The sequence below is a fragment of the Helianthus annuus genome, chromosome 10 (assembly GCF_002127325.2).
Source record: "Helianthus annuus cultivar XRQ/B chromosome 10, HanXRQr2.0-SUNRISE, whole genome shotgun sequence".
Taxonomy (NCBI): Eukaryota; Viridiplantae; Streptophyta; class Magnoliopsida; order Asterales; family Asteraceae; genus Helianthus; species Helianthus annuus.
The window spans coordinates 140646238-140672590 of record NC_035442.2 but is presented as its reverse complement, the minus strand read 5'-3'; the positions used below and the strand labels follow the sequence as shown (position 1 = coordinate 140672590).

Genomic DNA, 26353 nt, shown 5'->3' with positions numbered 1-26353 from the left:
AACAAGAGCATGAAAAAATTTTGAGTTCTCATCACTCTCTACCGCCCACTTAATACGAGATCTCTGTTTAACATCCAAAATCTTCCTATCTTCAATGTCTTTCAGAATTTTTCTATTTTCCCCAATCGACCATTCTTCCTCTTCCGATAAGTCCCTTATTTCCATTTCTAACTCTATCTCCTCAAATTCCGACAAGGCCAAGTTTTCGGATTCTTTCTCGATGGACAAAAATTCATCTCTCTAGTTCTTAATGGCCGATCTGATACAAGCGAATTTAGAAGAAAGACAAAGGTCCGGAGGATCAAAATATTGAAAGCCCTCTACCGCCTTCCTCACAGATTCCTCAAACCCCAGTTTCCCAATCCAAGAGTTGTATACCCGGAACGGACGAGGACCAAAATTCAATTCCACTGTCTCCAAAATAATTGGACAATGATCAGAATGCCGAGGAGGCAATACTCTTACACAAACCGAAGGCCACTTATTAAAGAATTCCGGACAGACGAGAAACCGGTCAAGCTTACTCAAATTTTTTCCGTTATCCCTTATACAAGTAAACTTCCTACCCTGCATCAGATACTCTAGCAAACCGTTATTAAAAATAAAATTATTAAAGTTTTCAGAACACGCCGGTTTAAACTTCGAATTCCTCCTCTCCTCCTGAGATCGAACCGCATTGAAATCCCCGACTAAAACCCACTTTCCGATAGCTTGGTCGATCACCGAGGAAAGCTCATCCCATAAAGCCAGCTTAGCCGAAGTGTTTTGAGGGGCGTATATATTAACCAAGTTAATTGGTTCACCACAACCCACAATGATACCTTTAACCACCAAATAATACCTCTTCTGGATAACAGTATTGGCTTTGAAGACCTTAGGGTCCCAAATCCAAACCAACCCTCCTGAAAGACCTTCCGAAGCCGAAAACGCATGTTCACAGTTTCTGTTTCCCCAAAAATTAAAAGCAGCCAAATTCGAAATCATAGAAACCTTAGTCTCTTGCAAAGCTAAAGCAGAGATTTTATTGGCAAACCTTATCTCTCTAACCTGAGACGCCTTACCCTCCCCTAGAATGCCTCTGATGTTATATGACATAAAATTCATTGATCAACAACATTATTACCTTTGATTGCTTCTTCGACGAGGATATTGTGGTTGCTAAGATCGACACCAACCAAATTCCCAATTTCCATAGTGGCCCTGATTTCGTCATTGATTTTGTCACCATAAAATTCGCCGACCAGGTCCTCTCGATTGACTTCATTCTCTTCGATCCTGTTGACCGGATCACCTGAGTCCGCTCCTTCTTGACGTTCCTGATGTTGCTGATCGTCGTTGTGAACCGGTTCCACCTCTGTAATATTCCCATTTGAAAGATCTTGCTGGACATCCTCTGCTTGCAGATTTAGATCGAACACAAATTCACCTTCGTCCCTCAACCTATTTTTGGGCCTAATGTCTGATGATGGGCTTAATTTTTCTTTAGTCCCAGTTCTCTTACTCCTGGGCCTAATTTCAATCCTTCTTTAGTGGGCCTCCCAGAATCCCTAGAATTAAAATAATAAATGTCTTTATCGTTAGAACCTTCCTTGGTCGACTTGTCTATGGCCCCATCACAAAAGTGTGGCGGATCAGCACCCTTGGGGATTGAAACGTCACCCACGCTTGTGGTAATGTCTTGATTATCAAACTCTTGAGTTTCCCCCACATTAAATTCCCCTACCGATCCATCTTCTTCCTCCGAAACATTGAACGGCTCCGGGTCGGAACCCGGTTTTCTTCCTGGCCGGCTGACATCCGAAAATTCAACTGGACCAACAGAGTCCGGGACCCAATCACTGGATCCTTCCTCCACCTAAACTCGGAATTGCATGTTCTTCCATTTCAGCGTTACATGACCCTGTATCCTGTTCCCGTCACCGACCAACAGACCAATCCAACTTACCGATAAGTTATTATCACCCACTTCCAGCTGCGAACCATGTACAATCTTCCCAAAGTGCTCTGCAATATTGTTAAGGACATCGTTTGCCGCCAAATGCATAGGGACCCCCTGAATCTTGACCCATGCCAGACGTTCGAACGGAAGGGATTGGCAGTTCCAGTGGTCTAAACTGGTAAACCAGTCCTTCCATGTGTGATGATCCAATAAAAACTTAGCACACAGCTCTTCTTCCGCAAAATTCAGTAACATCGACAATCCACCCATGTAACTTAACGATAATCCCGACGATCCAGATTCCAAGAGCAAAGAGTTGAGTTTTCTCAGCACAGTAAGATTTTTACATCTACCTACCAATGCTTTCCCGATCAATTCGTTTAACACCACAGTTTCATCAGAAATTTTGATAACCAGCCCTTCCCCCGAAACTGGGCCACTGGCATTAAAAGGCTTCCTAGAATCATCCTTGAACAAATCACTAAACAACCTCCCATTCCCCGGAGTGTAGGGTGTGTTGACGCCACAGTTAAGATTCCGAGAAGAGTTTTGTTGAGGTTTACCTATATTATTCTGAAGTGGAACCTGCACCTTCTTACCTTTTCCGGCTGCACCTCCATTAAAATTGTGACCTTCCATCATTCCTTGATTTTCTTTCGCAAATCTGGCAAGGTTTGCATGAAGTTTGAAGCCCCCCATCTTAGTACCATTAAGTGCTCGTTCCATATCTTTAACATCCCGGACGTTGGAAAAACTAACAAAACCAAATTTCCTGCCAAGTTTATCCGCTTTCCTTGCAATATAAACACCAGACACTTCTCTAAACACTCTAACGAAATCCGCCACATCCCACGGGTTACATCCAGGAGGAAGATTAGTGATAAAAAACTTTGTGATACTTTCTTTGTTAAACTTATCGCGAGCACCTTCCTTCTTCTTAAGACCTTTCTTGCTTGGAACATCATGCCAAACCCCTCCGTCTTCCCCCACGTTCATATTGACGGAACGAGATCTAAGACCGGTTCAAGGAGCGAATGGATAAGCTCTAAACCTATTAGAGTGAACGGATTATTCAAGATTGCCACTCAGAGCAGATCGAAATACCCCCCCACGCTAATCTGAATTAAAACATTATCGTCGAGCAGCCATGCCACCGGCTTAGAGAGAAGAGAGAGAGTTTTTCTATTCCCTTGAACAAGTTAGTTTGAGTACCAACGGTAAAGATATATACGTTATGGTCCGTAAACCAATGTTAAACCAGCATATTAACTTCTTATTTGAAGCGTATCAATTAACTAGATTGATTTGACGAACAATGAATGAACTAATAGGGTATACATTAATAGAGACAATAAATGTTGGTGTCCAGAGGTGAATTTCCAACGCGATTAGTAATAAACCCTAACATATAAAATTAAATTAAACATATAGAATAAGCTAGGATCCAAATTACCAACTGAGATTAATAATATTGAATGTTTATAGCTTGTTAAAGCTTCTTGTTACAACAATTGTTACCAAAGTAGAGTTGAAATTGAGTTTCAAACCACGAGAACAAGAATACACAAACTTGCTTGATTAATGAATTTGAGTGCATTGAACTGAGAACTTGATTGTAGGATCGCGAGACGACCTAACGAGTCGATCAGAAGAGTGCTTAGACTGAATCAGAGGCGGAATTCATTGATTCAGTCTTTGTTTAGCTTGATTTCACTATTTAACGTCTCTTTTATTGATCTGTTAACAATGTACAAGCGCTGGAGACAAACCGGAGGGCTTCGTCGTACCATACAAGATCACAACCCTAATTTCTATATGGTTTCGCTCATGTGACCCCTTTATATAGGGTTGAGGTTTCGCTCTAATGTACACTGCCATATGAGCGAAACCTTCAATGAACATATAAGCGAACCTACATGTTTGACATATAAGTGAAACCATCATTAAAACATGACTTCTCGATTTCCGTGCATGATACAATCAGCCCTAACCTAAGACTCGAACGAAGATGTAGTCGACAGACAACTACACCAACAGACTCCCCCTTGAATGTTGACGGAATCTTCAGTGAGAGTCTTCAGACATGACAACTCTTAAATCTTGATCGGTCTTCTTCAGGAACTCTTCTTGGAATCATATACCCGGATCTTTCTCTGGCTCTAACTCTCATCAGACTCCCCCTATCATCAAGCTGGGATCGCCGTCTGGAATTTGTTATCACCATTGAAATCAAATCCTGGCTTTATCAGTTTAAACTCTTCTCAGATTCTGATGTATCTCCTGGCTTTCCATAGCAACAGGATCAGAAACCTACACAACTCAAACACTCTATTACAAACCAACAAAGTTGTGATTCAACTTAATGAATCAACTAAACATTCGAGAATTTTTCACATTTAAAATTTATCAAAATTTGAAACATTTCAAACTCTGATTCAACATTTTAAAACAATTAACCAAACCATCTGTTCATCACATTTAGCCTTTGAGATTTTGAATATCAGCTTTCCAATATCAGTTGTCGAAAATATTTTTGGATTTTTCAAAATATGAAACATAAAAACAATAACAAAAATTAAATGCAGAAATGAAATATGTACAAACATTATTTTTGTGAGTTCGTGCAAGAGGATCATATCAGTTTATGAAGCATATCACCAACACCGTTAAGCTTGATTACATTTTAAGTTTTAAACAATTTACCTAGATTGTCAGTATGTTGGTCCACTTAAATTTTCACACAACGTTCAACTGTTTCGAAATACGCAATTAGTGTCTTAAATACTTAAACTTATTTGTGTGTCCCACTACTTGAATATACTCCCGTATCCAGATCCTAATATTCAGTCTTACAGGTGAGTATACCACAGATGATATCTGTAAAGGGGTTATGTGCGAGGGCCATGAGAGCTCAGGTCGATACTTCTGTATACGCAGAGAGATGACGGCTTCGACTTTACGGTGGGTCCCCTTTAGAGGATCTTTTAGATTTCAACAGCAACGACTATCAATTTTATTGTTTCATCAGCATGCTGAGGGCGAAGCTATGTTTCAAGCTTTTGCAGAAAGCATTATCCGGGGACTAGGTTTGTATTTCCATACAGCAGAAGTCCCGGGATAATACCCCAGATATCACTGAGTATAAAGACCTAGTATCTCAGAATAAGGGACCTTTCAAACAAGATTTCAGGGGTTACCTATATATCCAAGCAGTTTTGTTAACCCACAGAATAAGCAAGTTTGAATTCAGGTTTATATCTCGTCTCAGTTTACTAAATGTGCGAAAACCTACTGACATATCCACAGTAAGATTGTTTATCACATTTTATCTTTACATTTCTTTAGCATGTCGTGATATTCTACTGATGTACATTATCATTTCCTCTTATATGCAATCAAAAACTCATTTTTAATTTTTTTCCGATGTTTTTGACATTTTCAAATTTTCTAATTTTTTAAAATTTTTCTCCCCCTAAAATCAAAATATGTTTCAATTTTGATTTTCTGGTAAAATTTGAAAGAAACTGTACAAACTTGACAACTTGATATTAAATCACTTCAATTCGCCATCCACTTGGCGTAAACAATCAGAACTCCCCCTTACAACAAATTATTTTCCCATTATGATCTCAAAACACTTAAGTTTGTTTTAATCAAAATGGTTTTTCTGGAAAAATTAGTTTGTTTACCAATCATTTGTAGGTTCGGGGTCACTTCATCACATTGTTTTCTTCATCCACATGACAGATTTTACAATTTCAGTTTTAGTTCTCAAACATCACTTGCAGAAAATCAAGTACAATTTAATGTCCCTGATTTACCACATGTAAGGCGAAAAATCACCAAAGTGAAATTTCTCAAGAAATGTGCCGATTCATATTCCACGCTTACCAACCTGGGAACTCCGGCAAGTCAGGTTTTTCTATTTGAATAGATTCACCCAAGCCTGACGATCCTTGGGTGATTTTGAATTCTTGTTCAACAATGGTGGAAAATTTGCATCATCCTTTGTTAAACCTGAATTCTCCATTTTTACCTCAACCAATGGCTCTTCTGGCTTTGACGAACCAGAATCATTGCCTTCACATGGCTTGTCTGACTTTGACCTGTCAGATTCATCGCCGACCATTTTCTTCTTCTTCTTCTCTTCTTTCGTCCTCAGATTTGTATCCGATGAATTCGTCTTGCTTGACTTTGCAATTGAGGGAGTCGATTCATCAGAACTCTTATTTTTACCAACAGATGAACCCGAGGACAAAATCTTCTCGAGATACTCTCTTGCCTTCTTCCTCTTTTTTCTCAGTCTGTCTTTCTGCCCCTGTGAATGTTTAACTTTCTTTTCTTGAATTGTCTGTTCTTGAACTTTAGGTTTTAAAACCTTATGTTCATGGGGCTTGACTTTGACTGGAATCTTTTACAATTTCTGAGACTTAGCCCTCAATCTGTCATTTGATCTCCTTGGGCAATCTCTGGCAATATGACCTTTGATTTGACAATTATAGCATCTTCTCGTCTCATAATTCCAGCTTTGGCAGTTAACAGCAATGTGTCCCTGATAACCGCATCGGTAACACACTCTATTATCGTACCATGTACCACCTTCACACCAAACACTCAGATCATAGCATTGTTTGGCTTGGTGATAGTCCTTCCTCATGTTTGCTGGATTTGGCTTTTGAGCACTGTGGTCCGACCTGCACCACTTATTACCGACAATTTTTGAGTTTTCATTTTTCAATTTTTGTGGTTTTTGATTTCGATTGGATAATCGATCTGATGAGCTTTTATTTTCTTTTTGAACATTTTTCTCATTTTTAATTTTTTGTTTCTGTTCCACTTTCTTCTTCAAAGGTTTTTGCTTAGAGCATTCACCTTTTTCAGTTGATTGCAGAACAGTTTTCTGAAACTTTTCCTTTAATTTCAAAAACAATTTTTGTTTTTCAATTTTTTCATTTTCATCATCAGATTCCTCATAGCAATCTTCAACTTTGACATTGTCAAAGTTTGTGACATCGTCACTTATTGGAACTAAATTGATCGGTTTCGGACAGGGAAAATTCAAATTGTCTAATGCAGTCACAAAACCTATCAATTTCTTTTCAAGTTCATCAATTTTGTTTCTTGAATTTTCAGCTTCATTTTCAAGCTGAGATATTCTTTCCAAGATGAGACTTGACTGATTTTTCATTCTCATTCTTCATGTTTTCAAGAACAGACTTTTCATGTTCCAAAACTTTTATCTGTTCTTGAAATTTCGTTTCATTTGCTTTCAAGTTTTTGTTCTCAAGCTTTATCCAGAAATCTTCATTTTCTGAAGATTTCTTTTTGCTTTCAAAGTCTTTTTCTAATTCTTCGATTTTCTTTCGAGCACATTCACTTTCCTTTTCAAGTTTAATAATTTTCTGAAGATGGGAATTTATCATTTTTTGCTTTTCAATATTGTTTTGACTAAAAACATTTCTCCCATCTTCAAAATTTTTTATTTGATTTTGAAATTCTTTTTCAATTCTTGATTTTTCAATTTCAAAACTTTTAATCTTTTCTTCAAAAACTTTTGCCTTTTCTTTCTCCCTCTTCTTTTCTGATGTCCAACTGTTCAAACTACCCAACAGTTTGTCATTTTCAGTTTTCAACTTCTCACAATTTCCTTTCAAAATACAAATCTGCTTATTATCAGCTTGTTTCTCATCGTTCAACTTCTTGATCTCCAATGCCAAACTTTCCGCATCTTTCACGAGTTTGTCATTGTCAGTCTTAAAGTTGTCACATTTGAAGCACACTGATTCAGAACTTGAGAATTCATTCTTCACAGATTCTTCATTCTTTGGGACTTGCCCTTTCTCTATCTTATATGTACCTGCACCAAAGATTGTAACAAAATCAAGAGGATTTCTATTATCATCTATATAACAACCCCTTTTCATATCATATATCAAATTTCTTTTTGCTGCCCAACAAACATTGATTCTTTTGTTTATTTCATTTATCACATCTAAATTCAAACCATCCAAATTCATTTTTATTTTATCCAACACATCTCTCTTCTTTTGATAAAGTTCATAATCATGATTTTTAAGTTTGCTGATGAATTTATTCAGAGGTAATTTTGAAAAACTAGAATTTTCTTTCAGATTTTTCAAAAAATCATTCCATTCAGCTGGTAATCCATTAGCAAACTTTGATACCATTTCAGCTTCTGATATTACTATTTGATTTTCTTTCAAATAGTCAATCAAACGATCAAAACGCTTCTCCAAATCAACCAATTTTTCATCTTTCTTACACAGAAAGTATTCGAAACATTTACTCTAAACCTCTTTGCGCAATTTCTGATAAGAACTACTGAAATATCCTCGATACTAATCATTTAACCTTTTAAGATCATTGTTTTCCTAGTTATCAAACATTTCTACCATCTTTCAAATAATCCCGACAAAACTTAGTTGCTCACAAAAGCGAAACAGGTAATGTCCAAATGAGCGAAACTAATCAAGTTCAAATGAGCGAAACCAGTCAAGTCCACAAGAGCGAAACTAGTCAAGTCCACAAAAGCGAAACTAGTCAAGTCAAAATGAGCGAAACAAGTTAAGTCCACAAGAGCGAAACTACTCTGTTCACAAGAGCGAAACCTCCTGAAGACCTTTGGAGCGAAACCTTTCGAGCGAAACCCCTGGATTTTGGTGACACAAGAGCGGAACTATGTGACTTTTGGAGCGAAACTACCAAATGATGTGACACTGGAGCGAAACTAGGTGATCAAATAAGCGAAACTATACAAAGTCCGTATAAGCGAAACCTAGTCCGAAGGTAGTTTGACCCATTTCTAGTCCGTATTTTGGTTTGAAACTTTCCAGGGTTTGTTAATGTCCAATAACACACAGTCTGTGAAATTTTGATCCAATTTTGACCGTTAAAACTTCTTGAAATGATGAAAGAAAGTGTAGAAATCAGAATTTTGAGCGAAAACGAGCTAAACGGTAAGAACCCTTCTTCCTGAGCTCTGATACCACTTGTAGGATCGCGAGACGACCTAACGAGTCGATCAGAAGAGTGCTTAGACTGAATCAGAGGCGGAATTCATTGATTCAGTCTTTGTTTAGCTTGATTTCACTATTTAACGTCTCTTTTATTGATCTGTTAACAATGTACAAGCGCTGGAGACAAACCGGCAGGGCTTCGCCGTACCATACAAGATCACAACCCTAACTTCTATATGGTTTCGCTCATGTGACCCCTTTATATAGGGTTGAGGTTTCGCTCCAATGTACACTGCCATATGAGCGAAACCTTCAATGACCATATAAGCAAACCTACATGTTTGACATATAAGCGAAACCATCATTAAAACATGATTTCTCGATTTCCATGCATGATACAATCAGCCCTAACCTAAGACTCGAACGAAGATGTAGTCGACAGACAACTGCACCAACATTGATCAGATTTCGAAGGAGTAATTAGTCATGGAGAAATCATGGTGGCACAACATAGAATCGACAGCCACGACACTTGCAGCAGCCTCCCTATCGCTGAACTATTATAGGTCGATTAAGGACCAGAAGACAAACCCATTATGGCCTATAATGGCTAAACCATGGACATGTTGGCGTCTAGTTATACGGTGTGAAGATAAAGGAGTGCATGCGGCATTACAGCCCGTAAGACACATGTCACTAATTCCCGTTCATTCACGTGAACATTATGTACGTTACCGTTACGGTTACAATTACATAATTTACGTTTGAACTTTATTAATACTTTCATTAAATCATTACATTGATCATTAGAAAACACTACTCTTAATCGTTACGGCTAACAACTGAAACTTCTTTTTTTTTTGTTAAAGCACACTTTACTTAAGGTTCTTTAAGACCCAAAACATTTTAGTAAGGGGATTCTGGAAACTCACTTGAACGATTGCATCTACACTTAACTTGTTGTCTGATCTTGACCCTTTGGAAGCTAGGTAAAGTAGGTTAAAAATCCGCATGTGAAATGTGTCAACTTTTCGCACTATTCATTTGTGCGAAACGTAGGGTATTCATGTATATTCATCTCATGCGAAAGGTGCCCTTTTGCGTGGACAAAGTTTTTGCTCATAAAACTGGGCCGGCTCAACGATTTTAGAGGCTCTAAGTGAATTACAAAGTCAAGGCCCCTGTGAGAATTGAACCTAAAAATAACATCAATTGGCAATAACGAATCATAAAACTAAGTTATAAAATCGTGAATATCATATCACAATTTTTTAATGGTTACTGGTCAACCGCAAATCCCCACCATCAACAACAATCGATTACCCCTAATTTCTCCCCTATCGGCACTGTCGGCGGAGGTTGCATAATTGCATTAAAAAGGGACCTGGTAACTTGTGGATTCAAGAAAAAAGGGGATTTGGCCAATAATCCTTCACGTTTTGAGTTCTGGGTGTAGACATTTTATTTGTTTGGGTCATTATATCTTTGCCAATATGTTTGTTCATTTCGTATAAATACACATACACATGTAATATATAAACAAAAAATAATAATTCGGAGGCCCCTATGTTTTGAAGGCCCTAGCCTTCGCCTAAAATGCTAAGCCTATCGGTCCAGCCCTTCTCACAAATAAATATATAGTTATACTACACAAGTCGCATGCATCAACTTTCCATACATACATTTCATTAATTATTCGCACGTAAAGTAATTATTTGTAAGGCTAGTGTAACACCCTAACACGTTATAACTGAAAAGACGCAGCGGAAAAATCGTTCCATAAAAATTTCTTTCGATGAACACGTTTTTGCCCTACTTGCAAATTCATTATAAAATACTTTCTTACAACAAGACTAGCTTTTGTACTCATTTACATAACAGAAACATACACTATAACTATCATTTTACATAATCAAGTATTCCCGTACAATCCGACTAGTGACTCGGTCTTTGATCGCTACTCTTGGAATGAAAAATCTGTGATTCGTACTACCTGCACCCAACACATACAATCGAAACATTAGCACACATTACATGCAAACAAGATTCTTAATTGCGTGGTCTAGATTCGTTCTATCCACATATTCTCTCCATCCGTTAACTTTCTAGATGTAGTCATTCCCTCCGGGTGCTTAATCCTTAACGAACCTCGATGGAGAACCTGCACCACAATTCGTTCTCGAGGCACGATGTTAATATTGTCAATACTTAAGAGTATTGAAAACCACGTATGCATTACATACATAACTACGTACATACATACCTACACACATTCATACATATATTACTTCATACAAGAATACCTACTCGCATACTTACCTACATACATACGCGCATTACTACATATAAACTTACCTGCTCACATACTTACATACATGCATACATTACGGCATACGACTTACCTACTTAGGTGATTACATACATACATACATACATACATGCCCTAATCCCTACAAGCATACCTACTCACATACTTAATCCATTACCCCGCGTACACGATCACATATTTCGAACTAAATCACATGTCACGAATGCTTTTAAAATATCTTTCGGATCTTAAAGATGAGCTTCATACTCATCCATGACCTACCAAGCCATTTAGTAGGGTTAGGGATCATTATAGAGCTTAACAAGGCTTGGAATGGGTTCACGGGGGTCCGCGTTTGAAGAAAAACGAAGAAACTACACAAACAAAACAATTACATCAGACCTCCACCGTAAGCTACGGTGGCTACCGTAGCTTACGGTGGCCTCCAATTCCTTACGGCGGCCCTAACCTGCCTTACGGCAGAAACAACATTCCCAGCACCCACCGTAAGCTACGGTGGCTACCGTAGCTTACGGTGGCCCCTGTATTAGCCTTCCTTTAAAATACTAAAACTTGCGTAATTCATTCGTTTTGCGTCCGAATCACTTGGAACTTGTTTCTAATTGTCCGTAAAACATTTCCCTACATCTTATACTAAGAATCCTTACCCCGGGTCCTTAATCTTTTACAAACTTCATCATTGCTACTATACATATACATGATTATTCGACCCGTTTAGTACCATCAAAATTTCCTTTGTTATAACAACTCCTTCGTTATAAGTAACACTTAACTTAAAACTCACAATTATTACATATCCCTTGCATCATTCTTACCCACACATAAAAATATTAGGATTCTACATTTATACTAAGAAGTGAGTCGGAATCACTTACCTTAAGCGTCCGTATTCGTGACCGTTTCCTTGTCTCCTCTTGACCCGATTGCCATTTGTGCTTGCGTCCTCTTGACATGATGCTTATCATCTACACCTCACTACATTCACATTCTTGTTAGCATTCGAGATCTACATGTCACTAATCATGTCTAGTTCATATCTCGCATTTGACTTTCAATAGTCAATTTCAACAAGCACAAGGCATAATATAGCAATGCATCATTCTAATTTACACACTTTAACATACCATCAAGTATGAAACATAATGATTCATCATGCATCATTCAATCCTCCTAGTCTTACAATCATATAATATGATCTATCCATGCTATTCTAATATTTATTTACTTTTCATAAGGTTAACGGTTGAGTATGCAAACTTCCAACTTAGGAACATATATCCATTCCGATGTGGTCGTTATACCAATGACACCATAAACATTTCATACCCATATACTAAAATACATACGAACATACGATCATCTAGTCACATACACAATATACACCTACTTATGCTTTCATAACTCTACATTCAACAACCACATTGTTCAATATTCGCACAATCAAATTATCATCTTACCTATGTACATGACATAATTCCAACATTATCACTTATCAATAAACTACGCATCTCAAATTCGTACACATTTGCACTTAATCACCATGAATCAAAAGCATAAAGTACATGGCGAGCACTACATTATTGGAACTTAAGGTGCAAGTTCCTAATGCATAATTTTACCAAACCATACATTCAAATCCGAATTCTCATAACGATACCACCATAAGCATACTCAACTTATTAATTTGTTATCGGCTACACAATAAGCACCTTCTATACACAATTACCCATAGCCTTCATACAATTTCACAAATTTTGCTCTCTTGGGCATTTCATCGAACACTTGGTGGGTGTACTACTAACAAAGCATTATGTACAAGCTTTTAAAATGTGATTCCTACTAATTCTTCACATAGTTCATTCACAATCAATCAAGTTGTAACAATATTTCATTCTAACTAGGAACATATGATTGTGACATCAATTAGTCATAACAAAATCATCCACAACAACTAATTAACAAGTAGAAATCTCAAAATTTCTAGTCATTCCTTAACATGCAAATGGGTTTTGCTTAAATCCATGTTCATATTCAAAATTCAACATATCTTGATGTTTACACATCTATGGCAACCATCACTCATACTAGATTCATCATTACATTCATGAATTATACTAAACCTACTAAATCAAACATCACCAAATTGCAAAATTCAACTTACTTGATGTAGGAAATACTTAGGTGATCATTAATCCATGTTCTTTCTTGAATTTGAGCCATAATAAACCCTTCAATTTGGTGATTTAGTCTTGTTAGGGTTTTGGCTCCCATGGAGCTCGATCTCCTTCCAGAACACACGATTGTGTGTGTGTATGTAGGCATATTATTTTTTTTTTATAATTTCAACTTTCATTTTGCCCCACTATAGCCCCTCAAGTTTGTCACTTAATTAAAGTTGACACAACTTTCATCCCTTATTTGTTTCTACCATACTTTTAACTAGGATAAATAACCTAGTTATGTGTTTCTTGATGTACCATATTAGAACATTTAACAAATATAAACATTCGGGTTTTGGGATGTTACAAATCTACCCCCCTTAAAGAAGGTTTCGTCCCCGAAACCTTTCTCGTTCCTTCTCTTACCTTTCTAACGTTCTCATTTAATGGGCACATTACAACATAATTCATGCGGGGTTCTGGCAAAAGTCTTAGCCATGAATAATTACGATCGTACGCATTGTGATCTTCTTAGATTAGTAATTAACTTCCATAATCACACGAAAATCAGGGTCTGATCCAGAGCTCTTATTAGTGTCTTCCATTTTACATTGCCAGTTTCTAGTACATACTATCAATTAACATTTCATTCAGTGAACCCTTTTCCAAATGTATACAATTATTACTGTTTACCTTTAAGCTCTTCAAGAGGGTTTGATATATTATTATGCGCGTATTATAATTGTCACACCCCCAAAATCCACCCGCGGATGACACCCGCTTTGAGGGCGTGACTGACCAGGATCCAGCCACCAATTATACTAAGCATTGGTTAATATTAAAGTAATACTTACTAACCATAAGATTAGCAAATATCAAGTTCAGAGTTTAGGGTTTCAAGTTTAAAACAGTAACAAGTAGCGGAAGCACAATTAAATAGTTTTAACAGTGTTCATAAGGTAAGCATAATAAATGCCCAACACACGGGCAGACGACCACTACACATCCCAAGCAGCTGCTCCAGTCACTGGCCACCTGCAAAGCATGCAGTAAGGGGTCAACAATAATGCTGAGTGAGTTCACTAGTTGTCCAGTTTTAATTACCAAAAACTTGTTTCACCAGTTAATTTATCCGTTTATACATGCCAAGGGGAGCTACCCCAAAAGTTAGCAACTAAACTGTTTTTCCAATACCGAACACTAGGTAACCGAATGCGTTTCCGCAGGATGCCCCGATGTCAATGTTCTATCATCATTGACGGATGCCTGAGTACATTAGTTCACGACCGATCCCATACCATGGCACGGTGTGAGGCTGGTAAGACCTAAATAGCGCTATCAACTAATAACCCGTTCGCCTGGCACCGGCGACTAATCGGTATTATGTAGTAGGGACTTGAGTGATAGAGTTGCGTTTAGTGCCGTTGATTGCATTCCGTATAAACAGTAATTAACTAAAAAGGTTTCCCGATACAAGGGAAGATAAAGTAAGTTTGTTCCCAATAACTAGGGAAGGAATGTAGACGGTATCCCCTTTACAAGGGGATAGGGTTGTTTTAGTCTCGTGTCCCAAACCACCGGGACGCATGCTTTTAAGTTGTGAACTCACCTTGGGTTGCTCGGTATGATACGTTACTTGGTTAAGTATGTTGGTCACCACGTCCTAGCATGGTTACCAAGTATGGGTCAAGTCGGGTACAAGTAAACACGTATAGCATGCACGTGTACAAACAGTTAACAGGCAGAAATACAAACAGTAACATATATACATACAGTAGCAGATATACATGCAGCCCAGTCAACAGAGAGTCCAACACACAACAGTGGGGCTATTGGGCCTAAGCAGTTACACAAGCAATCCAGTTAACAGACAATCCAACAAGTACATTGGCCCAATAACAGCCCAGTCGAGACGGAGGTGACTCGCAACCAAGGTTGCGACTCGCAACCGAGGTCTCGGTTCGTCATGCTTTGGTTGCGACTCGTAATCAGAGATTCCGACTCGCAACCGGCGGTTCCGACAAAGCAGCTGTGGTTACGACTCGCAATCGGATCGATACGCGTTGATTGCGACTCGCAACCGGGAGGTCTCGACAAATCCTGTTGTGGTTTCGAGTCGCAACCAGGGGTTCCGACTCGCAACCGTGGTTACGTGTGCATGAAGACCTTCTAGAACCTGTCATTTGTACGAACCAATAGAAATGCATTTTCATGAAACCAATACGTACCATTTCCACTAAAACATGTTTGTTTGTCTGATCAATAGCCAAAACAGATCAAATATACACATTTCAAAAATATTTCAAAGGCATTCAAATTGTTCTTCATGTTCATCATCATCATTTTACATAATATTCAAGCAATAACTATAACCAATCCCCCTAATAAGCTGAAAATCATTCAAACAAAGACATACTACTAAAACCCAAAACTGTGCACTTAAAACCTCATAATCAAGCCCTTAATATGATCATTCAAGCAATTAGCACATATCCGAAACATACATTTATAATGACCACAATCTATCCAAACTACTTAACAAACTGAGACACACACACAAACCGGAATCAACAATAATTTGCAAAACAACAAGCATCTTTCTAATCATCAACATCAACAAGCACAAACCAATACCCATGCTATCTAACCTACCACTAATAATAATCAAGAACCATATAAATCAACAAAACACTAACCGGTAGAGATTCAAGGTGTGTGGGTTCGATGGATGAGCTTCCGGTTGGTGGTTCCGAGCTAAAGCCGAGTATGTTCTTGATTTGGTTGAACCCGAGAAGAAGAAGAAGAAGGATTGTAGTGTTGTGCTAGGGTTTTAGGGTTTAGTGAAGAAGATGAGAGGAGAGTGTGAAAAATGGATAAGGGAGGTGGGGTTGGGTTTATATAAGGTTCCGAATTGGGCTAGGGGTGTTCCGGGTTGGGCCCTCGGTCACAAGGCCTAAACCGGCCCATTGCTACTGTTCACTCGAGACCGTGGTCTCGAGTCAGGTCGAGGTTTCGGTTTACATATATATAACACATATATATATATATATATACACATAAGTAAATCGGCATATAATAACAAATAGTTTTTCATACATTTTTACTGTTAGTCGATTACGTACACGTTTGATACATCGAAAGGTTATCCGGAAAGATCCGAGGTGTCACATTATCCCCAAGTTTTAGGAACTTTCGTCCCGAAAGTTAAGGCAGCCACTGTCAAGCTTGTGTAAGTGAAAGCGTTTCAACGGGGTGTCACATCATCCCCCCGTTAGTTTGGAATTTCGTCCCGAAATTCGTTCGTAGCTTCAGTGCTGGGATTTTCGTTAGGGAACAGCTGGGGATACTTGTGCTTCATCTGGTCTTCCCGCTCCCAGGTATACTCTGGGCCGCGTCGCGAGTTCCAACGGACTCGTACAAGAGGTATCTGGCTACGTTTGAGGATTTTGATCTCTCGATCAGTGATTTCAATCGGTTCCTCAGTAAAGTGTAGCTGTTCGTCAATAGTCAATTCCTTAAAAGGAATTACAAGTGTTTCATCCGACAAACACTTCTTCAGGTTAGATACGTGGAAAACGTTGTGTACCGCACTCAGTTCTTCAGGCAGATTCAATCTATAAGCAACCTTACCGATCTTCTCGGTAATTTCGAATGGTCCGATATATCGCGGATTAAGCTTGCCCCGTTTACCAAAGCGAACCACACCCTTCCAGGGTGAGACTTTAAGTAGAACCCGGTCACCGACCTGGAATTCCAATGGTTTCCTACGCTTATCAGCGTAGCTCTTCTGACGGTCACGAGCTGCCGCCATGCGTTGTCTGATCTGGGCAATCTTTTCCGTTGTATCTACCACCATCTCTGGGCCCGTGATTTGACTATCACCGATTTCCGCCCAGCAGAGAGGTGACCGGCATTTACGACCGTACAATGCCTCAAAAGTTGCTGCCTGAATACTGGTGTGGTAGCTGTTGTTGTAAGAGAATCTACTAACGGTAGATGCTTCTCCCAGTTCTTGCCAAAATCGATCACACACGCTCTAAGCATGTCTTCGAGAGTTTGGATGGTGCGTTCGGATTGTCCATCCGTTTGCGGGTGATAAGCAGTGCTCATATCCAAACGTGAGCCAAAGCATTTGTGCATAGCTTGCCACAATTCCGAAGTGAATCGAGCATCTCGGTCGGAAATAATTGAGGTTGGCACTCCGTGCCTCGAAACTACTTCCTTTAAGTAAATCTCAGCCAAGGTAGAAAACTTGTCTGTTTCCTTAATAGCCAGAAAGTGCGCGGACTTGGTCAATCGATCTACTATTACCCAAATAGCATCGTTTCCGCGTTGAGATCTAGGTAACCCTGTAACAAAATCCATGGAAATTTGCTCCCATTTCCATTTCGGGATTTCTGGTTGTTGGAGTAGACCTGCTGGCTTCTGGTATTCTGTCTTGACTCTTGCGCAAGTCAAGCATTTGCTGACGTATGTTGCTATGTGGGCCTTCATACCAGGCCACCAATATGTAGTCTTCAAGTCGTGGTACATCTTGTCCGAACCAGGATGTACTGAGTAGCGGGACTTGTGGGCTTCGTCCATCACGAGTTCACGTAAATCTCCAAAGAGAGGAACCCAGATACGCCCTGTTACATAGTAAGCACCATCTTCTTTCTGTTCTAGTTGCTGTCTCGATCCTCGCAGAGCCTCAGCCCTGATGTTTTCCGGCTTCAATGCTTCAACTTGAGCATTTCGAATCTGGGTAGGGAGGTTAGACTGGATGGTAAGTTGCAGTGCTCGCACGCGCTTTGGTACGGTGTCCTTTCGGCTGAGGGCGTCTGCCACGACATTGGCTTTGCCCGGATGGTATTTGATGGCGCATTCGTAGTCATTCAAGAGTTCGACCCATCGACGTTGTCTCATGTTCAACTCCTTTTGCCTAAAGATATGCTCGAGACTCCTGTGATCGGTGTAAATGGTGCACCTGGTACCGTACAGGTAATGTCTCCATATCTTAAGAGCAAAAACCACTGCTCCTAGTTCCAAGTCGTGCGTCGTGTAGTTCTTTTCATGCGTCTTGAGTTGTCGAGAGGCGTAGGCAATAACTTTCTCGCGTTGCATTAACACGCAACCGAGTCCATGAATAGACGCATCGCAGTAAACCGCAAAGTCGTCAGTGCCTTCAGGTAACGAGAGAATAGGAGCGCTACAGAGGTTATTCTTAAGCCTCTGAAAAGCAGATTCCTGTGCTGCATTCCACTTGTAGGCGACGCCTTTCTGAGTAAGAGTTGTGAGAGGTTGTGCAATCTTGGAGAATCCCTGAATAAATCTGCGGTAGTAGCCTGCTAAACCCAAGAATTGGCGAACTTCAGTGGGAGTCTTAGGCGTAGGCCAGTTCTTTATCGATTCGATCTTAGCGGGGTCGACGTGAATTCCGTTCTTATTAACTACATGGCCGAGGAAATGGACTTCTCGAAGCCAGAAGTCACATTTAGAGAATTTGGCGTACAGTTGCTCGTTGCGAAGGAGTTCGAGGATGAGGCGTAGGTGCTGTTCGTGCTCCCCTCGACTTTTCGAATAAATCAGAATGTCGTCGATGAACACAATCACAAATTTGTCGAGGTAAGGCTTACATACGCGGTTCATAAGATCCATGAACACTGCAGGTGCGTTAGTCATTCCAAACGGCATGACGAGGAACTCGTAATGGCCATAACGAGTCCTGAACGCAGTCTTGGAGATATCTTCATTACGAACTCTCAGCTGATGATAGCCTGATCGCAGGTCAATCTTTGAATAGTAGCTCGATCCTTGCAACTGATCGAACAGGTCGTCGATACGCGGGAGAGGGTAACGATTCTTGATGGTAACCTTGTTCAACTCACGGTAGTCGATGCACATTCGGAATGTGCCATCCTTCTTCTTGACAAAGAGTACTGGGGCTCCCCAGGGTGATGAACTAGGACGGATAAATCCTTTATCCAATAGTTCTTGTAGTTACGTCGAGAGTTCCTTCAGTTCTGCAGGGGCTAAACGGTACGGTGCACGAGCTATGGGTGCTGCTCCGGGAGCTAGCTCGATTTGAAATTCGACCTGACGGTGAGGAGGGAGTCCAGGTAGTTCCTCAGGAAATACCTCGGGATAATCACGTACTACAGGAAAATCTTCAATCCTCTTTTCCTTTTCGTGAGCGTTGGTGACAAGTGCTAAGATAGCGGTGTGCCCTTTCTGTAAACACTTCTGGGCTTTTAAAAGCGAGATAATGCCTGTGACTTCTCCACCTTTGTTGCCTTGGACGATGAGGGGTTGACCAGAACGGCGAGGTATACGAACTGCTTTCTCTTGACAGAGGATTTCAGCGCGATGTTTGGATAACCAGTCCATACCAATGACGACGTCGAAGCTTCCAAGTTTAACAGGGAAAAGATCGATACTAAACGTGTGGCCAGACAATTCTAGGGTGCAGCCGTGGATCACATGCGTGGCCTCGATGTTCTTACCATTAGCTATCTCGACGATGTGCTTAGAACTTAATAATGCAGGCGAGTGCTTAAGTTTCTTACTAATGCGAAGGGATACATAACTGGCATCGGCACCGGAATCAAATAACACAGAAACATAACGATCATCAAGTAGGAACTTACCCGCCACGACGTTGGGATCGTTCCTTGCTTCTCCAGCTCCAATCACGAAAGCTCTTCCTCTTGCATTCCCAGCATTGTTGTTCTGCTCATTGTTCCCAGCTCCCTGATTGTTGTTGCGATTCTGATTCAGTTCAGGGCAATCCTTTCGCATGTGCCCTGTTGCCCCACATTTAAAACATGCTCTGTTGTTTCCCTGTTGCTGTTGCTGTTGGGGTTGTTGCTGATTCTGTCTTGCCGGGAACTGACTTCTACAATCCTTTGCTTCGTGCCCCATCTTGTGGCATCGCTGACACTGACCCTTGTTGCATGCCCCATTGTGGTGCCTGTTACACTTGTTGCACTTAGGGTAGTTTCCCCGGTAGCCACCCTGTTGCTGAGTGCCCTTGTTGTTGTCAGTTTTCCTTTGTTGAGCTGGGGCTTGGGTAGGGTTCGCATCCTTGCCCTGATTTCCATCCCACTTTCGTTTGCCATCACTAGAAGTTCCTTCCGCAGCACTGATCCTTTTGGGCAACCTGCCCTCTTCCACAGCCTGATCAGTGAGTTTGTGAGCAAGTCGAACGATTGGCTGAATGGTAGTGTGGTTGGCTGAAGTTACATGGCTTCGGCTTTCTGGAGCCAGACCCTTGATGTACAGTTCGATCCTTCGATACATAGGTCGAGACATGTTTGGACAAAGAGCAGCATAGTCGTTGGACAGCTTGGTGTAGGTCTCAATCTCTGACCCAACCATCTTGAGTTCATAGTACTCATTTTCCAGCTTGTGGATGTCATCCCTGTGACAGTACTCTTCCTTGATCATATTCTTGAAATCTTCCCACGCAGTAGCGTTAGCAGTCTCCAAACCAAGCATTTGAATTTGCGCTTTCCACCATGAAAGTGCGCTTCCCTCAAGAGTACCAGTAGCAAACTTCACCCAATTAGCAGGGGGACACTCGCAGACAGCGAAAACAGCTTCGACCTTCTCGATCCAGTGTAGGAGTCCTATGGCACCCTCAGTGCCACTGAACGGAAGAGGCTTGCAATCCATGAAGGTCTTGAAGGTACAAACACGTGGTTGCACAGGTGCAGGCTGACCTATAGGGTGAGCTGCGAAAGCTGCAGCCACAGTGTTGAGCAGGCTAGTGAACTGAGCCTGAGTCATGTTGACGTTTCCTCGTCCGCGTCCACTCATTGTCTTCATAACCAGAAAACATAGTATGAGTGCGATGTCGTAACATAGCGAGAATAAGATAGAAGAGAGAAGATGTATCTATCTAATCAGGCAAACTAGTACGTATAGTAAAGCAGGAAGCATAAGACAATTAAGCAAGTGACTATGGGTCCGAGCTATGAGGTCAGATAAGTCGAGCCTTGTACTTGGAGTGTAGTGTCGTCACGAGTCACGGGTTATAGTCTGGTTTTTCTCAAAAAGATTTTTCCCCTTTTTTAAAACCAAGTTCACTATAACCAATGGCTCTGATACCAATCTGTCACACCCCCAAAATCCACCCGCGGATGACACCCGCTTTGAGGGCGTGACTGACCAGGATCCAGCCACCAATTATACTAAGCATTGGTTAATATTAAAGTAATACTTACTAACCATAAGATTAGCAAATATCAAGTTCAGAGTTTAGGGTTTCAAGTTTAAAACAGTAACAAGTAGCGGAAGCACAATTAAATAGTTTTAACAGTGTTCATAAGGTAAGCATAATAAATGCCCAACACACGGGCAGACGACCACTACACATCCCAAGCAGCTGCTCCAGTCACTGGCCACCTGCAAAGCATGCAGTAAGGGGTCAACAATAATGCTGAGTGAGTTCACTAGTTGTCCAGTTTTAATTACCAAAAACTTGTTTCACCAGTTAATTTATCCGTTTATACATGCCAAGGGGAGCTACCCCAAAAGTTAGCAACTAAACTGTTTTTCCAATACCGAACACTAGGTAACCGAATGCGTTTCCGCAGGATGCCCCGATGTCAATGTTCTATCATCATTGACGGATGCCTGAGTACATTAGTTCACGACCGATCCCATACCATGGCACGGTGTGAGGCTGGTAAGACCTAAATAGCGCTATCAACTAATAACCCGTTCGCCTGGCACCGGCGACTAATCGGTATTATGTAGTAGGGACTTGAGTGATAGAGTTGCGTTTAGTGCCGTTGATTGCATTCCGTATAAACAGTAATTAACTAAAAAGGTTTCCCGATACAAGGGAAGATAAAGTAAGTTTGTTCCCAATAACTAGGGAAGGAATGTAGACGGTATCCCCTTTACAAGGGGATAGGGTTGTTTTAGTCTCGTGTCCCAAACCACCGGGACGCATGCTTTTAAGTTGTGAACTCACATTGGGTTGCTCGGTATGATACGTTACTTGGTTAAGTATGTTGGTCACCACGTCCTAGCATGGTTACCAAGTATGGGTCAAGTCGGGTACAAGTAAACACGTATAGCATGCACGTGTACAAACAGTTAACAGGCAGAAATACAAACAGTAACATATATACATACAGTAGCAGATATACATGCAGCCCAGTCAACAGAGAGTCCAACACACAACAGTGGGGCTATTGGGCCTAAGCAGTTACACAAGCAATCCAGTTAACAGACAATCCAACAAGTACATTGGCCCAATAACAGCCCAGTCGAGACGGAGGTGACTCGCAACCAAGGTTGCGACTCGCAACCGAGGTCTCGGTTCGTCATGCTTTGGTTGCGACTCGTAATCAGAGATTCCGACTCGCAACCGGCGGTTCCGACAAAGCAGCTGTGGTTACGACTCGCAATCGGATCGATACGCGTTGATTGCGACTCGCAACCGGGAGGTCTCGACAATTCCTGTTGTGGTTTCGAGTCGCAACCAGGGGTTCCGACTCGCAACCGTGGTTACGTGTGCATGAAGACCTTCTAGAACCTGTCATTTGTACGAACCAATAGAAATGCATTTTCATGAAACCAATACGTACCATTTCCACTAAAACATGTTTGTTTGTCTGATCAATAGCCAAAACAGATCAAATATACACATTTCAAAAATATTTCAAAGGCATTCAAATTGTTCTTCATGTTCATCATCATCATTTTACATAATATTCAAGCAATAACTATAACCAATCCCCCTAATAAGCTGAAAATCATTCAAACAAAGACATACTACTAAAACCCAAAACTGTGCACTTAAAACCTCATAATCAAGCCCTTAATATGATCATTCAAGCAATTAGCACATATCCGAAACATACATTTATAATGACCACAATCTATCCAAACTACTTAACAAACTGAGACACACACACAAACCGGAATCAACAATAATTTGCAAAACAACAAGCATCTTTCTAATCATCAACATCAACAAGCACAAACCAATACCCATGCTATCTAACCTACCACTAATAATAATCAAGAACCATATAAATCAACAAAACACTAACCGGTAGAGATTCAAGGTGTGTGGGTTCGATGGATGAGCTTCCGGTTGGTGGTTCCGAGCTAAAGCCGAGTATGTTCTTGATTTGGTTGAACCCGAGAAGAAGAAGAAGAAGGATTGTAGTGTTGTGCTAGGGTTTTAGGGTTTAGTGAAGAAGATGAGAGGAGAGTGTGAAAAATGGATAAGGGAGGTGGGGTTGGGTTTATATAAGGTTCCGAATTGGGCTAGGGGTGTTCCGGGTTGGGCCCTCGGTCACAAGGCCTAAACCGGCCCATTGCTACTGTTCACTCGAGACCGTGGTCTCGAGTCAGGTCGAGGTTTCGGTTTACATATATATAACACACATATATATATATATATATATATATACACATAAGTAAATCGACATATAATAACAAATAGTTTTTCATACATTTTTACTGTTAGTCGATTACGTACACGTTTGATACATCGAAAGGTTATCCGGAAAGATCCGAGGTGTCACAATAATCATCCTATGACTTATTTTTACAATCGAAATCACCCCCTTAAAACTCGCTTGTTATACTTACATGAAGACTAAACATTACTTTCATGGTCACTATTGTTATTTATGCCATGTGTATCTTTTCTACAATGTCTTGCTCAAATGAACATGGCCCACATGTCGAGCATCAAGGTTAGTAGTCAACCATCTTACTCATATACTTCCGACCTATGATCATATACTCATCTAAACCTAGTCGGCCATACTAATGATACCACTTTCATTTCATAATCATGGCGAAAGACACGCATGTACATAAGTACATGATCAACTAATTATATATATATGCACATGTATCTTCAATTCACTCATACTAACATATACAACAGATTATAGTTGGCAGTTATGTTCAAAAACTAGAGATTTGACATAATCTCAACACCATTCTTTACTAATATGTATATGTTTCTCATACTTTACCTTCAACTTACCTCATTTGTCCTACATTACTATCCTTCTCAATTCATACATCGCTAAAGTTGCCCACACAAGAGCACGATACAGGTTCTTCATATGCGAGTTTAATCCCATACCCAAAAAATTTCGCTCATAACTTATAAAACGTAATTCCTAATGACATGGTTCTCTCCTTATGTTAACTATAAAGGAATCAACCATTACATACTATACCATACTTCTTTCACCATTCAATTTGCTGGGCGATTTCAATTTACCATTTTATACTTATCCGTCATAAATTAAAACACTTTACTTACCTCGTTTTCATTCCATACCACAACGATCTGTAAATCAGATCTGTCCACCTTCTTCACGAGTACTAGCCAGACCAGGCTAGATTCCATTCATCCATGTAATGTGCCTCCATTCGAACACATCTCTTCACCAATTCTGTTGGTTTCATCACACCAAGGATTTTAACATTACCTTCAAGAAATTTAACAGTTAGTACTTTTCATTTCTTACACGAAACTTTTTCATTCTGGTTACTTAGTTCACCAACCTTCATAATTTAATCTTTCGAGGCCAACTAACATTTCTTATTTGTAGTATATGCATCGAGGTATATGTTCGTACTTCCTTCCATTCATACTTACTTACAAAATCATTCATTACGTTATTTCGATACTCATGACCAAGCTTACCCTTTCCATTCATACTTACATTATTGTCTGGGTCATAGTCCGCCCTACATTACAACTATTACGGATCGATTACTAACAGATTTAACATCTAACGGGTTTAAAACTTCTTTCTTTCATTTTTAATTTTAGCTTTGCGAGCCCATTATGATCATCCTTTTGTTCATTTACTTTACATTTATTCATAGAACTCGTTTGACATAACTATGGTCAATTATCGACACAATACTGATGTGTGCAAACTTTACCTTTTATACGTTTCAAATCCGTCTTGTGGATTCAAACATTCCCTTCGGGCCTTTCATTCCTTGAATCCGTCTCGCGGATTCAAACATTCCATTCATATTTTTCATTCCTTACACGTGTTGATTCCGTCTCGCGGATTCAACAGATCATTCATACTTCATTCCTTTCATGCTTCGAGTCCGCCTCGCGGATTGCAGCATATCGTTCATACTTTCATTCCTGAAAGTCTTACATTTCTTTTCATTCACCCCTCACGTCCACCTACTACCTAATTCTAACGGACGTACCTGTAACAATTATCACGGTCTCACGAACATCATATGTTTCTTGTGTACTGGCCAGGTACGCAATCCACATACTAGTTTCGTGCCTTCGCGTAATCGCCACCTTATGTCCGCAGATTTAAGTTTCGGCACGTGTAACATTTTCAAAACTTCCTTACCATATTATTACTATATTTCATTTAAAATTTTCTTTCTCTTACTCAATTATACCATTTCATGCTCCCATAAGCTAATTTTACGTACCTTGATCAATATGTCATATTACATACTTTGGTGCCGGCGCTAGACCGCATTTACGAATCATCCTTTCCAAGCAGTCATACTGTCCTTAGACATAACATACTGTTAGTTATCTTCAAATACATACTTAAACACATACTTACCTTGGCTTCTTTCCTTAGATCTTGATCGAGTCTTAGGTTGTACGGGTCCTTAATCACGAGAGCACACCGGTTTGAGTTCAAGTATTTACCTCCTTCTACTTGATTCTCTCAAACCAGGGCTCTGATACCAACTTGTAACACCCTAACACGTTATAACTGAAAAGACGCAGCGGAAAAATCGTTCCATAAAAATTTCTTTCGATGAACACGTTTTTGCCCTACTTGCAAATTCATTATAAAATACTTTCTTACAACAAGACTAGCTTTTGTACTCATTTACATAACAGAAACATACACTATAACTATCATTTTACATAATCAAGTATTCCCGTACAATCCGACTAGTGACTCGGTCTTTGATCGCTATT

At 40.0% G+C, this 26353-nt stretch overlaps 1 protein-coding gene and 1 long non-coding RNA gene across 2 annotated transcripts; both read right to left on the bottom strand.

Annotated features, from left to right (window-relative positions):
- Positions 1-240: 240 nt before the first annotated feature.
- LOC110882597 lies at positions 241-1104 on the bottom strand. The gene has a single exon (XM_022130581.1). It carries the CDS (start codon positions 1102-1104, stop codon positions 241-243), a length of 864 nt encoding a protein of 287 aa, XP_021986273.1.
- Positions 1105-10722: 9618 nt separating this feature from the next.
- LOC110882639 lies at positions 10723-13530 on the bottom strand. The gene is made up of 3 exons (XR_002560158.1): positions 13407-13530; positions 12121-12220; positions 10723-10909 (listed from the first exon to the last, which is right to left on the bottom strand). It is a non-coding gene; the product is annotated as an uncharacterized LOC110882639 (long non-coding RNA).
- Between the last annotated feature and the right edge of the window lie 12823 nt (positions 13531-26353).

Bases quoted from the DNA above. Each gene is read 5' to 3' on its own strand.
- LOC110882597 (XM_022130581.1), bottom strand. From the start codon at position 1,104: ATGAATTTTATGTCATATAACATCAGAGGCATTCTAGGGGAGGGTAAG.